Raw genomic sequence first — 17249 nt, 5'->3', positions numbered from 1 at the left:
CTGGAGTTCTGTGTGACTTTTTCTTTAATGCTGTGAATATACACTTTGCACAAGGCCCCAATAAGTATCAAAACTTTTAGGCCCAGGATGACCATGTAATAGTCTCTTGGAGGCCATTGTGATGAGACAGAAAGCCTGAACTGTATTCCTGACCCTTCTGCTGAGTCATTAAACATCTCTGTGCCACAGCTCACCCACGGAGGAAAGAGGGGTAAGGGAAAACGTCTGCATCGTAGGGAAGGTGGGAATATGAGCCTGAGAAATTCTGTTATTTATGTAGTTTCCTGAAACCTTCAGAGAGTATGAAGTACTTGTATCTGAACTGCAGAAAATCTCAGAAATGCTGAAGGTTCATCTGTCACTGTTCCTAACAGAGCTGATGAAAAAATGTTTTACAGTGCTGTTACAGGGGAAATTAAGTGGCCGTGTATCTAACATTGATATATTTTTCTACCAACCCCACTCCCAAACCCCTGCAAACCAGCTCCTAGCACTTATTTAACACACATACTGCCACAATGCCTACAGAAACTATGATATGGATCTTACCCTTGCCTGCTTTAGCTATGCTGAAGGATGTACCAAAAACTGTCTTCTCCAGGACCTGGCTCTTTTAAAAACCTTGCATTATGGCTGGAACTTTTGTTGGAATCATTGCACTTTCTACTGTAAGGTTATGCCAGTTTGTCATCCTGCCAGTCCTGTTTTCTGTCTCAGTCAAGGGGGATAAACACTTAGCCCTCCTTTTTCTTTCCCTATTACCACACCCCTTGCCTGTAACTGGTATAGATTACATCAGAAATTCCTTGCTGAGCCAGCTCTGCTAATAATTTTTGTTCTAAATCACAGAAAAACCTGTGAAATGTAATCATGTCCATACTTTTGTCCACTGCAAATACCTGGAAGATGAAATTAAATCTTACAAAGGGTAATCCATCTCTTCCTCGATCACTCCAAGCCAGAGGGAACAGCCAGAGGGCTGGTTTTGCTGGGTTTGTGTGAACTCCTGTTACACACTGAGGCCACGGGCTGAGAATCTGGGATCTGCCACTCCAGATGGGATTAGAAATCACTGTCACGTAGGAAATGTCTGGCTCTCAATGAAATTATCTTTGAGGGGTGGGTTTGTAAAGACTTTCAGCACGAGTAGGAGAGGAGTGGAAAAGGGGCTGTGTGTAACTGTACAGCTGAGATCAAATTCAATTAAAGCTGAGAATTTGCAGCATTTCCAGTGAACTCTTTCCCTCAGTGAGCACCACGTTGGTTACTCAGCCTCTTCAGCTCCAGAGTTTATTGACTCCTGCAGACTGATGACTCCTTAGGACACGTTTTACAAAGCAGAAGGTGGCACAGGGCCGTGCAGATGCCACCCTGTGCCCCGCAGACACGTTTTAAAATAACTGTGCCCGGTCCCAGTGACGCAGGATGACTGTGCTGGGTGGCAGCACCACGGGGCCACTGCAGCACATTGTCCCCACGTGCACAGGCAGGCTGTGACAACCACGGGCACAGACCCAGCACATCAGCAGGGATTTTCCCTCCCCTCAGCGTGGACCTCCAGCCTCTGCTCTTGAAAAACCACTCACTTCAGTCTTACCATGCATTTTTACCTAATTGGCAGAGAGAGAAGTAATTAAATGTAACAGAAACCAGGGCTTCCAAATGAAGATAGAATTTTTGAAGCCACAATTTCTATTACTTTTTATTACCTTTACCTATGGTTTATATGGCAAAGGTTCACAAAACAGATGCAGATGCTAAGCTGGATGGCTTAGTAAATGAAGTCAACTTCTGCAGAGAAAAGCAGAAGGAAGTTAGAAGACATGAGTGAATTCACTTTAATAGCCAAATGAAGTTTTGAGTCACTGCTGACTCAAGTAAAACTCCAATTTAATACACCTCTAAAATATAACGTCTTCCAGATAAGACAGCAGTAATCCACTAACCAAATACACTCAGAAGAGAAAGGGAAATTCTGAGTAAGAGTAGGAATATGAATCATTATTCTGATAATGTTTTTGTTATTATTTTTGCAGATGAATCTGAAAGCTCTTAGGACACAATTAAGTTACCACAGCCAATAAAGACAACAAGCAAAATCAAGGCAGATACTTTCTGCCTAGACACCGTGGTGATGGGCACATTAGAAATGAGGTAGATTAGATAGATGAACTAGACAGACACATCTAACTGTCCTCCAGTGCACTCATTTGTTTGACAGCCTGGAAAATGCCAACATTCCTGGGATTAAATGAAAATAGAAAATTGCATTTTCACTGTAAAGTATACACAGAACTTTGCTATGTCAGATTCTCTTTGTTAAAACAAACCAGGGCCTGACCACGTCCTCCCAGAGAGACCCAAAGCACAACAAGATAAATGACACAGTAACCAAGGCACAACCGGTTGAGAGCCCTTGGGTTGCTACCCTTGTACCCAGGGTATTAGTGAAGCAATAATGACCTGCACACACTTTGATACTATAATTTTTCTTGAGCTAAACAGCACCAAAAATGTTAAACTTACACTGCTTGATATCATATTTCTTTCATCCATGACTTGGAGCTGCTTTACCTTTACGGGCTGCTCAAACAACTTTTGTTCCGTGGTGCCTTTTCCCCCCACTTTGTTCTTCAAGAAAGTAAAAGTAAACAAATACCTTTCGATATAAAAAATAAAGAACAACAACCACTGGAGTGACTCTCCCCAGAGGTTTCTGGCCCAGGTTGCAGCAGTATCGCTGTGGCTTTTCCTTCAGCTCAGGGAGCACACAGTGACACACAGGGAGCACCTGCACTCCCATTCAGCAGCTCCCTGGTTTTTCCCAGTGCTGGGATGTGTTCTCCAGAGCTGAGCTGGGTTTGGCAGGGAGCACTCTGGATCCTGCTCCTGCCCACTCCAGCTCTGACAGCAGCCCCGGGAGCTGAGCGACGTCCCGGTGCTGCCGGGGAGAACAGAATCCAGCTCCTTGTGACAGTTTTCCCCACACAACATCACAATCAGCCAAACACATTTGTAATCTACTGCAGCTGGTGTTTCTATAATTGATAGAGATATAAAAGCCCTTTTTGCTAAAGTTGTACTTTTGTATTTTTTTTTTCTTGGGGGAGTTGTGAGAAAGCAGCTACAAAAAGCAAGCTTTAAATCTCAGATAATGTAGCTCCCTTTAGAATCCCAAGCTTAAAGCAAGTAGTTACGAGTTTTAGCAATGCAAAAAAAGGGAGCTAAAAACAAACATTTATTTTACTTGACGTAGCAAAACAGTGGATTAAAAAGTTAAATCAATGCACCGTCTGAATGGTTCCTGCTGTAGCTGCAATTTCAAATGAAATAAGAATGTTATAAAAACTCGCCCATATTAGGCACATTTGGAAATGTCTCCTTGTAACTGTTCTTTAAGTGTTCTGTCTATGAGCACTAACAGGTCACTGCACAGGAAATGCAAAAATATGTTACATTTTAATCAGGGCATATAAAACACTGTCTAGAATGTTACATTGCCCTTGGGAATCTGTAGTAAGTAGGGGAACTTTTACAAAGTCCAGGTCACTCTCCCCATTACATCACTGTTAAAAAAAAAATATTATTAGGTTAAATTATAGAGATGTCATGTATTAGAACTTTCCCAGTTGTAGGATGATGGCTAAGAGATGATTATTTCCTTGGAGAAACTCATAATCACTCCCTTGTTCCCCTCTACATACTTTGTATATTGAAAATAGTGCATTTTAACTGAAGTAAAATGTTTCCAAACAATTACAATGAATGAAGGCAAATATGAGACTGTTCTCACTACATACTCACTGTAACAACAAATTTCAGCGCTTTACCCTAACACACAAACAGAAATTGAAAACCTGCCTGGCTGTACCTCATAGGTGATAAAAAATGAAAGAAGGGATTTTAGCAGGCATGTTTGGGAATGATTAAGGTAAAATGCCCCTAATCCAAACAAGTGGAAACCCAGATGTTGATGGCATCATAACATTCCTCTGCCTCCTCACAATTCTTTCTCCAAATGATTTACCTCTGTTTAAGCAAAATCACAAGTTTGTTAAATCTTTAATAAGTTCACAGAAACAGCAAAAGAGTAATGCTGGGGTGACTGTTTTCTAGATTACCGTTCTCAGGATTTTAGTTATTAAATATACAAATGCTGGAGGTGACACAAAACTGTACAATATCCTGAAGGTAACCTGCTCTGCCGAGCCTGGCTCAAGTTTTGTTGCTCACTTTCAGACAGAAAGATTTGATTTATAGGAAAAATGTCCCACAGGGCAGCAAGTGAAATAAAATAAATCCCCTGCCCCAAGTAAAACCGAGTCAGAGCCTCGGGGGCCCATGGCAGGTACCCCCAGAGCGACAGAGGGACTAGCCCTCTGCGATGGGCATGTTGTGGCAGGAGGACTCAGGCTCTCAGACTAACAGGCCCTTTTTATCTAAACAGATATCTGTGGTTGAAACTCCTGGCATGAGTCTTTGTCTTGTCTCTGAGCTGCTTTTGTACCACAGCTACTCAACTGCCAGTAACGTCCACGTGCTGTTCACCCTGACCCACCTGCGGCCGTGCCCTGGCCCCCCACACCCTCCCCACCTGCTGACCGGCTCCCCCACCTCACACACTAAAACCTCTCAACAGCCCTGCACATACTATATGTTGTTATAAATTCTATGTGGCTTCCACCAACTTCAGTGCACTACCTGAGCTCTTCAATCCTCCCGTTCGACTCTCGCCACCCAAGCTGCAGCCTTGTGCCTCAGTGCCCGCCATCTTCTCCCGACTCCCAGCCAGGGATCAAAGTTTGCCTCATTTCGATGGATTTTTGCACCCCTCTTGGGCTGCCTGCTCCATGGTTGGGGACAGGACCACACCACTGCCATTTAACGGACATGAGGGGCACAGCTCTGGTGAATTTTAAGCTATTTTTTTCACTTTTTCCCCACAGAAGAAGGTCCCACCTCGTGAGCGCCAGGCCCACCTTGACGTAGTGGCCCCTCACGCCGGGCACTCCTACCCCAACGCGTCAGCGGCCCTGCAGTCCCTGTTCCCCAGCTGAGGCGCATTGGTTTCCTGCACAATCCATCCCCTCCACAAGGAATGGATGTGTGCAGGCTTTGGGAAAAGCCAGCTGAGGAACATTGGGAGCTGCACGCGTGGAACTACGCTGGCTCCGACCTAGGTCTCGATCTGGACGCGCTCACTGCACCAGCTAATGCTGAACACTGTGCTCTACATCAACTGGGCAATAGTCAAGATTACATTTTTGCCTCTGTTTTCTATGAATATTGGATAATGTCATGCTCTCTGCCCCTGCTTGTCCATGTTCAGCTCCCTAAATTTCCTTCTTTCCAACCTTAGGGCCTGGGCTCCACCTCAACAGACCTTTTCCTCATTCCTTGACTGCTCGGACCCATCGCTGCCCCTGCAGCAGGGAAAGCAATTGTCCTACTTATCCCCAGCTCAAATGTTTTTTAAGGGAATGTAATTGGAAAAGAGAAACTAAGAACAGAGCATGCGTGGTGGAGATGGCACGTTGGAGAATGCTGTGTCACCTTCTAAAAATTCTTTGGCAACAGCAACTTTTAGGCTTTATAAGTCAGACAAATTTGGGTGGATTTTCTCAGGGAAAGCAGAAGATATCTCTGAAAAATGTTCACGTCACTGACAGAAAGCTCAGTGGTCCCACAGCTTTGAAATAAACCCTGATGAACGTCTTCTTATTTTTTGCCAAATAACATCCTACCCTAAATTACAGGAAGAACATTTTAGGAAAGAAAACACAGATTTTAATAATGGAAATGGTTGCTTTGAGCAGCTCAGAAGTGGAAACATTAGAACCAGTAGAAATCAAACCTCTCAACAGGAAACCCCAAACAATCTGGACTATAGGAATTGTTGAGCCCACGATACAGATGTTACTGTTGCTGTGCCCAGGGCTATCCAGTGCTCCCACATCCATACAACACAGCACTCAAGGCCCCTGCTGGTTTTCTGTTCCTTTCAAGATCTTCCTTATTTTTTTCGCCCCTTTTGGTTATCACTTAGCTGAACTTTTGCCACAGGTGAAGGTGCTGAGCCCTGAACATCAGCGTTGTCTACTTGGTCTTCCCCATCCACAACATGTTGCCTCTCCAGCTCAGACATTCCATCCAGCAAGAGGGATCATCAGACAAAATCAACAAAATAAATCTGCAATTCTGAACACAGAAAAGGTTGATGACTTACATTGTCTTATTTGAGCTGTTTTTTCTCATGCTCAAGTAAAACAATAACCAGGCGAGGCTACAAATCCCAGATCTGAGTCCCTGATTCAGTCAGAGGGGCCCTTGGCCATAAATTTCAGCACAGACTTAAAAATTGATAGAACTCCTTTTTAATCATCAAGTATTCAGCTGCTCATTACTGATATATGCTTTAATGACATGCCTTTAAATTTTGGTCTAGTTTTAGAATACAGTTTCCTCAAATTCCACAGCAAATCCAGTGTTGTGAAATGGAGCCCTGCAATTTTGTTCAAGTGCTTTTTCAGTTCTAAGGTCTGTTTGAAATACAAAATTTAAGGAGTTTGCTATGTCAGGTGACGTTTTGTTAGCTTTTGACAAGAGAAAATATTTAATACCCTCATTTTTTTCCCCCTGCTCTGAATATTAGTTTAATTGTCACAAATAATTAAACGCTTATGAGTAAGAGACATCTTCAGACATTTTGACAATACATATTAAGAGACACTTTAAGGCAAATCTGCACAGATCGGCTTTTATTTGTTATGCTAAACGATGATGCATCCTGATTGCATTTGTTCCTTATTTGTGTGTGCAACAGGAGACGTACTGTGAATGATCTGTAAGGAATAAAATGACAGTATTTGACAGGCTAGGAAATGTCTGGGCAGGGATACAGGATAAGGAACCCTGAAAGGGCATTGTTTATGGAGGGGCAATGGGTAGAGACACTCCCTTCAATCTAAGGCAAAGAAAGGCGCCAACAACTAAATTACAGTTAATAACAGTAAGAAATAAACATAAATTACGTATACAAGGCTCAAGCTCAAGGACTTTGGACCACTAAAAATATATATTATTATATCAATTATCAAAGAGAGACAAATTCCCATCCTGGGAATTTGCATAAGAACTTTAATAACCTACTATTCAGAAATAGAGGCAAGCATTAATTTCCACATGAAAAGGAGCCATGGGAGAGCCTCCCAAGTCCCCAGCTCCAGAGAAAGCCCTACCTGGTGATTCAGCACCAAACGCTCTGGCCTCTGCTCGACAGGGTAGCAGGTGGTCTCCCAGGTATGGCAGATTAGCCCTATATTCCCTAAGATTTATTCTGAGTTCCTGTCAATATAATGGCTGAAATGACCATTCCTGAAAGGTAATACCATGTGAAAATAGCATAAACAATCCTTAATGAATCCACAGGCTATTACTTGCATCATATTTCTTCTATAGGCAATACATACATCTCCAGTTTAGAAAACCAGCACTGCCCTTGATCGAGGCCCAACAATTCCAATTTACACAAGACAGGGAACTGAGGAAGGTCCATGGGAACTGCTTGGTGCTAAAAGCTTCTGAAAATTCAGGTTTCTCTTTAGATGCCCATGTAAGGATTTAGACCCGTAACATCAGAAGCTGAGCCTCAAACTCAGCGATTTCCAACCACCTCTGGCAGTCTGGGTGGAGGAAAATGTGTATGTCCTGTTTAGCTGCAATTAGAGCAGGTTTTACATATTTCTCAGGGCAATGCATTATATACGGACACATCCCAGGTCTGCCAGAGAAACAGAGAACAGTATATGAGAGGAAAAGTAACCATAACCAAATTCCCTGGTCCTGAAACTTCCCACTGGCCAAAAACGCATCTGAGGATAATTTAGAGAAAGTAAAAAACTTGATTACTCTGTCTAAAACTATTGCTTAGTAAAGCTCCCTTGGCTTGCCAACACAATTAACAGAGCTCTGCTTTTCCAAACTGTGAGTCTTCTCATTTTTGGGAGCTCCTAGACATGAGCAAAGCGCCTCTTCCTCCATCACAGGGAGGGTTCAATTCACCTTTCTGTAAAACAGGGAAAAATATTCTGCATCACTGGCTTTATCCTGAGGAGTACACAGCATCAGTAAGAAATCCTTGGTAGAAAGGTGCTAAGTGTGAAGAAATATTGCTCTACTTCCTAACAAAGCACACAAATATGAGCAGGAACCATGCAGCTCATCAAGAGCACCAGAAAGCTTTTAATTTTTTTAGCATTTAATGCTAATGATCAATATAACTACTTAGTTTCTTTCTCCTCTCACATACTAATTTAATGCTCCTTTGACTGTGCTTATATATGTTATAACATGGCTGAAAAACACACAAAAAAATAATTTTGGTAGACCAATATACCAGTTGGCAAAAGGTTACATTTCTTCGATACAAAACTGCACATCATAAAAAATCCAGCTCTTTCCTGTGAAATCCACTCCAACTGCAGGAAGTAAATGAGTTCTTCCTATATGTACAAAGAAAATTGCAGGCCTTAGGAATTGTGGTGGTGATTCCCTGTGCAATTCACATGAAAATTATTTATATATGGAAAATTTTGAGTCAAATTTTTCTACCAAAAAAATCCCTCCTTCTGTCCAAGAGCAAGGCGAGTGATAGAAACAGGGTTCTTGCCTGCACATACCAAACTGCACCAATGTGCAGATTTTCATTCCCTCTAAGCAGAGTTTCACTAAAAAAAAAAAAAATCATAGTTATCAAGGTATTCCAGAGAATTTAATTATTTTCATTAAAAACAAGAACTGTGTGCAGCTCCGTTTTTTTTTTCAATAGAAATTCTGCAGCGATTCCACATAAACAGACCCAATATCACTTCAGTGAAGTTGCTTTGGGAATATGTAACAGCCTTTTTTAAGTTATGAAAGCAATATTGAATGAGATTTACTACAATTTAAGATAAGTGGGTCTTAATTTTATATGAACAGAGAGACTTAAAAAGCAGGCAAGAAGAGTTCCAATTATATTGTGCTGGAATATTAGGCCCTGTGCAAAATTGCCCCTTTTCTCTTTTACATGCATAAAAACAAGCACAACAGGCTTTTCCATTAAATGAGTCTTTTGAGAGAGATGCAGGAAGAGCCAGAAAGCTCCTTAAAACTTTATTGCTTTTTATCTTTGTCAGGTAAGGCTGTGTATTAAAAATGTTCTTTCCTGTTCTATCCTTCCTGCAAGTTTTTTCTTCCTGTTTGACCCACCAGTTTTAAGTTTCCCAATGAATGGAAGGGTAGATCCGGATTAGTTTTCCCCAAATACTGAGTAGTTTTGCTTTTCTACAGCCATGTAGAGCTCAGGATGTTTCCCATAGTCTCTTTAGCATCGAGAGTAACTTTAATGAGCCTCAGGATCATTAGACGAAAGCAGTTTACAGAACACAGGGAGGAAAGACACAGAAAGGAATGAGATACAGCTCTAATAGATACAAGCCATGGAGATGAAAGAAAGAAGTCAGCATCTCATTTGCATTAATACAATAAAAATACAGCATTAATGTTGCCAGTTGTAAATTTTTTTTTCAATAAAGTTCAGCCTGATTACATCTGGGAAAAGGTGGGCTGTGCATTCCTCGTAGTATTTATCCTTTAAAGAACAGTTACTGGCTATTAACTCTCTGGATTTAATTGCCACCGAAAACAATCTCCACGAAACTTCAGTTGAAAGTCACTCCTCAAGAACCGATGGTCTGAGCTCTCCAAACTGCTTTGTTTATGGCAATACAAACCCAGAGCTGCAACTCACTCCACTCCATCATTATGTTTTGTATTTTGTTTACTGGTGTTATCTGTGTGTACATGTATAATTATACATACACACACCCCAGTTCAGCATCAGAATCACTCAAAAGCAATATTGCCAACCCTGTTTATCCAAAAATCACAATGCACAACCCAAAAATCATGAGAGCAGCTGAAAACGATCGGATATTGAAAACAGTCACTTTGAGAATCACAGCATTTTTCCTCTGGCATAAAACTTCAAGCCTGAATGTTTTTGAGCTCCTTAGTTCTCCATAGCAAGGAGTTTTAAATTAATTTTCCTTTTAAAATGCATATTGGACACCTGCATAATTACCAGACTCCAGGAGCTGGAGATTTAAAGAAAATAAACCCAAACAAAGGAGTTTCAGAGGACACCACTCCTAACAGCACAGTTCTGACATTTGGGCAAATATTGGTGGAATAATTAAAAACTGCTCTGAACAACAGAGTGTACCAGGTACATCCCTCTCCCATACAGGCACTTTTCTCTCCCTCTTGCAGGTATGGATGTGTGCATGCCTGGAAAGGATCCGTTTCCCATACATTTAGGACTGTTTGTTCTATTTAGCTGTGGAATTTTACCAATACTTAGGACCATCAGGCACTGCACGTTACAAACTATGTATTTTTCACAATCAAACCCTGTCATTTCAAAGCTATTGTTGTGCCTTTCTTTTTCCTAGGGCAAAGAGGGGAAACATTTCTTTTAGGGAAACAAAGATTCTCTTCATTTTTCTAAATGAAACACTTAATGCAACACTTAGATCAGAAGACCAGTTTTTCCACTTCTTTTTTGCCTGAAAAAGCTCACAAGTTAACGGATGAAAAGCCAGCAGCAGTTAAAGAGGGATGTGTAAATCTAATGGGAAACACTGTGATGTTTCTCCTTGAAACCTTAAAAAATACACAGCTCGCTGTCAAGGTAGTTCTGAGCTGCAGAAGCCGTTATTATAACATGGCAAAAATTACTCGGTGCCAAGATCCAACAGAAGTCACCTTAATGAGAAAGAACCGATTTTTGTCCCTAAAACCACACGGAACTTTTAGACTTCGGATTTGCAAAGCCATTTTCATGCATTTACTCGAGAGCTGCCGCCCCTGTGCACAATGTTACCACCACACAGTAAAAAAAAGATTCTTTAAAAGACCATCTCATCTACTGGTACCCAGAAACAGTGCTCAGTAATTAACACAGAGGGTGGAAACGTGATTGAGAAGTGAAGTTGGCCGAGCAAGCAAAATCTCTCAGTCATACAGACTTCAGAAAAGAATAGCATGTAAGCGTTAGGAACAGAATTTACAAACAGAATTCTCCCTGGATTTAAAGCTTAATGGGAGAATCTGGTCCCTCTTCAGAGGCAAAGCGTTGCTAAAGGAACATATATCTTGAATTTTGTAGCTGAAGAGCCCAGTGTTACATAGACAGTCCTCACACAGACCAGTCACCCATTGAAGCAAAGTGCTGAGTAAGAACTGCAGAACTGGGCCCACTCTCATGTAAATTATTGCAATTAAATAGGTAATGAAAAATCACTGCTCTTACATGAATGCAATGTAAGATTTCAGCTGAGAGTATAATGTGTTTCCAGTTGACTATTGTATCAGATTCAGAGACGAATGAAAATAACTCTCTGCTTGCATGAGCAGGCTTTAGAGGTAAAACTTCCCAAATGTTTTCATTTTGCAGAGAAGAGGGAAAAACAGAGGCTTATTTTAGCAGCAAAGTCTACAGGATCCCCCTTTTTAAGGCATAATGTGGTACAAACATCTCAACCCGAGAGGTATTAAATAGAATTTGAATAATTTGACTTTGCCTTTGCTAATAATACGTCATCCAGTGCAAGAACCAGGCCTTATTCTCCCCTCCACGAGCTGACATGGTATTTTTTTTACATTTGAGCTCTTAAGATCTGCACAATAGCTTAACACAATAAGTGTTTAGCCTCTGGTTCCAACTGTAATTGATAGAGTACAGTTCCATTCCCTCTGCTGCTGCTAAGTTGGGAATTGCAGCCACAGCAACTGACGGCTTTTTTTTCTCCCTGAGTCTGGAGTTGCTCTCTGGGAGCGATGTCCTCATCGGGATGGGAAGTAAAATGATGAGAGAAAAGCTCACCCTGGCCCTGTGCTCCAGAGGAACTCGAGAGACCTCTTCTAGAGGAAATAGTTCCTTGAGGTGGGTGCTACTAATAGGAGGAAAAATCAGGAGGAGAAAGCTCCAAAATCCTGCCGTTTTGAAGAAAATGGGCTTTTCAGTCAGAGAGCACAGGAGAGGGAGAGGGTTTATGCAGAAGAATTTCTGACAATGAGCGTGTTTTCAAAAGTGTTGTAAAATTGTGTCATTTACTGAAGGAAATGTCTTTTGTTTCACAGTCACAGGGGCTGAACTGTTGGGGAGTCCCACTGGTGATACACTGGGCTTTGATATGTGAGAGTAAAACTGAAATGAGGAAACAGGCACTAAAATGAACGTGAGTTCAAATTGTCCCATTCAGACCTGAGTTCTGACACAGGAAAAAAAATTACAGATCAGCTTTGGGCTTAGGAGCCGATTCCAGAATTAAACGCAGATGGAGCCTAATTTTGGTGTCTCTTTAGTTGCAAAAGTACCTATTTTGGAATATATTTAATTAACCAGGATTTAAAGGCTCCTCTTGTTTGTGAACACCTTGGCTTTTTTGTCATCTGTCAGCACCGTGATGTGCAGAGTAAGTGAAAGGTTCTGAGGCATGAACTATTTAGGTGGGTTTGATGTGCACTTGCTTTTCTGGAGGATGTTTAAACAAAACAAGTGCTGCCATTTCTACAGTTTCATTCAGCACTGCTTGCTTGGAATCTGCTTCTATTGCCCCTGTTAGAAAGGATACAAATAATACACAAACAGCCAAAACACTCTTGGTTATTGAAAAATATACATATATATAAATATATATAAATATATGTATGTGTATCTCTCGCTTCCTTTCGCCACAGAAATAGACATATCAAACCTTGCTGGTCATTTACTCTGCTCTCTGCAGAAGTAGAATTTCACTTTCTAAATATGTTTCTTTCTAAATATGTTTTAAATAACCTTTACTGCTAAGGTGCAAACTGCAGCTTTAAAGAACTCCCTGTAAACTGTCTTCTGCTTGCTGCTCTATGAGGACTCTTCCAAAACCAAAACCCTGTTATTCTGCGGCTCCAATAAACAGAATTAATGTGTCTGATATCTGTTTCTGCTGTACTTTTCCTGAGCTTTGGTTCTTAGATAGTCTATTGGGGCTGGGAGAGAAAGAAAAGAAGAAATACAAAATTGCAACCTGAAAGGGCGTTAAGTCCAGACTCCTCTTTACAGGCTTTAAAAAAGCAAACTAGCAATTCATGATCACAAAATAAAATATGCACATTTAAACAAGCTGCAGGGGAAAGGAGAGTTTAATCCAGTGAAATTGTGTTTGAAAGCTATTTCATACCCCTAGGAATAAAATCTGAATAGCAATTCTGCTTTGCTCCCACCCTTTTTCCACCCTTCTGTTAATATATTACCATTTGTTATGGAATCGTTACAAGACTTTTACCCCAGAGGTGGCTGCATTTCGTTGAAGGATGAAATACTTTCTGGGCCTGAGCCTCTTCTTACTCACAGGAGCAGGCAGTACTCACTGCAACTGCACTGATGCTGATAGTAAAGCTATTTGTGATTTGCACCTGAGCAAGACAAGAATTAGGCCCAGAGTTTGTAAAGCCCTTTGTGATTCATTTGGGTGAAAGCTACAGCACAAATGGGTTGTTTATTGTAAACACAAGTGTGATACTAAAGCAGGCACTGATGCAAAGAGCTGCAAATATCTGCCTCAAGAACTATCGAAATGGGAATGACGATCTCAAAAAGGAATGATGATTCAGAAAAGATTCGGCCCTGCAAAGATCAAAATGCATTTGACATAGTTTCGGTGTTGACGTGAAATAAAGTGTCTTTAAAAGTGTAATCTGAGATCAAAAATCCCCATCATCAAACATAAATAGTGCCCCATTTATCCAATTACACTACCTAGTTTCATTAGAATGGCCTGTAATATATTTCTTAGGAATACAAGGCTTAAAATTAATAATAGAAAAGGACAAAATTGCCATGTATATTCCTCTAGCTAGATTTTCATCGAGCAGCAGGACTTCACTTCTGATTCACTCGCTGGGTCTCTCTAACCTTTACATTATTCATTAATCAAACTAGAAACCTGCTTTCAAAGTCAGTGCATGGCAGTAATTATTTACAGTTGTGCATAGTATTTAATTTTAAGCAATGACAAAAGCAGGCATGTCCAGAATCATAAGGCTTATCATTTTTCTTCCCTTGGAGGTGAACTAGCTAAAGAAGCTAAAAGTTGCAAACTTCTCTTCAATATCTCTGCTGCCATCAAGACAAAATGCAGTGCAACTGATACCTTTGAACTTGCACAACCAAAAATAAATAAAAGTGAAAATTAAGTAATATATAATGTATTAACTCCTTTAAATAAACGGAATAAGGAGCTTTGCTATCAGCCTTGATGAGCGATTCATTTCTTAGTGCACAGTCTGTCTCCTGTCACTTTGAGGTATTTTTCCCCATACAAAACAGAACCTCAGTACTATCCCTGAAAATGAAAGTCAGTTTTAAGAACTATATACAACAGGCACGTCTGCTCTTTGAAACCCCCTCTACCCCCCACAAACACACAAATACAACTTCAAAGCAGGAGAACTACTGCAAATGTATAAACCTACTTCAAATAGTTATGCTGGATGAAACTGGACTGCATTTGCAGTATTTTGCTCACCTGAAACAACATTGAGCTGAGGACAAATATAATCAAAGAAATGCACCACTGAAGAGCTATGCACGTTTTCTAATGAGAACAAGAAAGGAGAGGTCTAATTGTGGTCAGTCGAGTTTCTCCCTCGTCATTAAGATATTAAAAATACTGTAGTGTTCTGGATAAAAACACATCTTACTGTATCTCAGCAGGGAAATCCCGGGAAACAACAGCCTGGGCTCTGCTCGCAAAAATTGACTTACTCTGTAGCCCATGTTTCTAAAAAAGAACAGGCTGCCCCTTCCACAAAAGGATACTACACACACTCCAAGTGAAAATTCTACTTTGAAAACCAAATAAAATGAAGCCTCGTACTCCTGACAGAGAGAAAAAAGGAGCAATTCTAGCACTGTCACTGTGATGATCAGCATCCATGAAAAAATAGCTATTTATCCTGCAAGTTGAAAACGTTAATGCCTTATTCAGATAAAACCTCTGTGAATAAAACAATAATAGCAACTCATTGGAGAGTTCTTCTGAATACATATATATATATATGAATATGAATTTCTAGTGTAACTGTTATTTATGGCTTTAAATATAAATTTGGGATCTTTGCCTGCCAGGATTCACACTGGCAAACCTGCATAGGTACATTTATTGGTCACATCCCAAAAGTCTCTGCCTGCAGACCACTGTCCTACACCTACAGGAATAACGGCAAAATATGGAAGTTTGTAAAAGTTCTGCGTGTCCCAGTTTCTCTGAAATGTCATTTACCTTTGCATGACTCCCAAGCACTACTTTCCAAAGTTTATTCAAGTGTGCCACTAAACTTGCCCATACATTTTGTCCCACATATCCTGTGCTACACCCAGAAAATATTCGGAAGTGGGAGGAAAAATGAACAAACCGTTTGTAAAGTAAAGATGTAAAATATGAGTTTTCTTTAAAGAACTAATCCGGTGAAGGACACAAAGGGAAAAAAGAAGGGAAAAAACCCGCCTACATTAAAAGCCAAACAAGATAATAATTGTGCATGTCTGGCTAAGAGAATCTAGAGGGCAAGCCTTACGTCATTGGCACTTGGGTTACCATGGTGAGTGATTTATTGATATATATCAAGAATGAATAGATCAAAGGCAGCAAGATGACAGGTGATCAATCAAATGTCAAATCAAAGCTGGCAATCAACTGGAAAGCTGATTTTTCAGTGGGTGGGTCTGGCAGAAGAAAAATGAACTTCCATATTGCGCTTCCCAGAAACAAAACCCCACCACACTATTAAAAAAAAATAAAAAGCAATTAAGCAGCCTGAAAGAAAACTCTTTGAAAAGATTTACTATACAGGCCCACTCATCTGTTTCTTTTTCTTGGCCCCCAAAAGAAAAAGAACACCCTACAACGACAAACAAAACACTTCCAAAGTTGCAAACTATTTTCTTCTGTTAAGGAAAAAAAAATTAATAAATTGCAAAACCACTTGGCATGTGCAAATATATAAACTGGGCTACAAAACAAAAGAAGGATTTGATTTGAAAATGTGGATTGTCTTCTAACAGTCAGAACGTTTCATTTTATTTCCTGTTGCAATTTTCACCACTGATGATCAAAGGCTGAACTTCCCCACCGGGTTCATCAGCAGAGAGAGTCCCTGTACTATTTCAGGCACACACAGCACACACGCACACACACACCCGGCCAGAACTGCCACCAGAAACACGGCGAAATAAAAGATTAAACACCCCGACCCACTTCGCGAAACACACGGATCAAAACCAAAAACCACCGGGAGGGGGGAAAATCAAGACAGAGGGAAAAATAAATATACTAAAGCGAGAAGGAAACGGGAGACTGGCTGCTTTCGGTTCGGGAAGGGGAAAGGGCAGGGGGAGAAGGGGAGCCGAGTGGGAGAAAGTTGGGGGGAAAAGTTTGGGCAGGGCAGGCTGGAGCGGGAGCGGCGGGAGCGGGAAGCGACCGGGGGAGCGGCGAGGGTGGAAGGGGACAGCCCATGTCAGAGTAAAGATCTTGGCAATAAGGAATGAAACTGGCTCCATGGAGTTACGGAGGGAAAGGGAGGGGGAGGGGGGATAAATAAATAAAGATCCAGCCCGGAAAAGCAAGGGTGACCCTAAATAATAATAAAGATGGGGGGTAGGATTGGAAGGAGTGGAGAGACAGAGGCTGTGTAAGTGGATGGCTTCTCCTTACCTGCAGCCCGTTTGGGTGCTTGCTGTTTCCTCCTTGGCATCGCTCTACTTTCTCCAATCTCACTTCTGTCCCCAGATCCGAGAGCCCTGAGACGCTCCTGAGCCGTGTTCCTCTGCCTCTCAGCTGCTTCCCCAGCACCCCCCTCAAGCCTCCCCTGCCCCCCTCCTTTCCACTTCGCTGATAGGAACCTGTTTGGTTTTTATTTTATTTTACAGATCTAGGTTTCTTTCTTTCTCTCTCTCTCTCTCTCTCTCTTTTTTTTTTTTTTTTTTTTTTTTTTTTTTTTTTTTTTTTTTTTTTTAACTGTTGCAACACTTGCTTTGCTTTGATTCAGACATCCAAGCTCAGGAGCAAATGAAAGGCGCCCACAGTGCCAAGAGAATGGTAATAAATAAATAACAAAATAGATATGTATATATTAAAAAAGGCAGCTCTGGAAAGACTGTGGGG

The 17249-nt window shown here is 41.1% G+C and overlaps 1 protein-coding gene across 1 annotated transcript in view; it reads right to left on the bottom strand.

Annotated features, from left to right (window-relative positions):
- The window catches only part of TSHZ2 (teashirt zinc finger homeobox 2), a 134443-nt gene extending 117449 nt beyond the window's left edge, over positions 1-16994 (bottom strand). The window contains exon 1 of the mRNA XM_027710576.2: positions 16800-16994. Within this exon, the coding sequence (XP_027566377.2) occupies positions 16800-16839 (40 nt within the window). The 5' untranslated portion in view covers positions 16840-16994. The remainder of the gene's footprint in view (positions 1-16799) is intronic.
- Positions 16995-17249: the final 255 nt, after the last annotated feature.

The sequence above is a fragment of the Pipra filicauda genome, unplaced genomic scaffold, assembly GCF_003945595.2.
Source record: "Pipra filicauda isolate LSUMZ 115617 unplaced genomic scaffold, ASM394559v2 scaffold13_size5146498_pilon, whole genome shotgun sequence".
Taxonomy (NCBI): domain Eukaryota; kingdom Metazoa; phylum Chordata; class Aves; order Passeriformes; family Pipridae; genus Pipra; species Pipra filicauda.
Note: the sequence above shows the minus strand (reverse complement) of the source record. Positions and strands in the feature narration are given on the sequence as shown.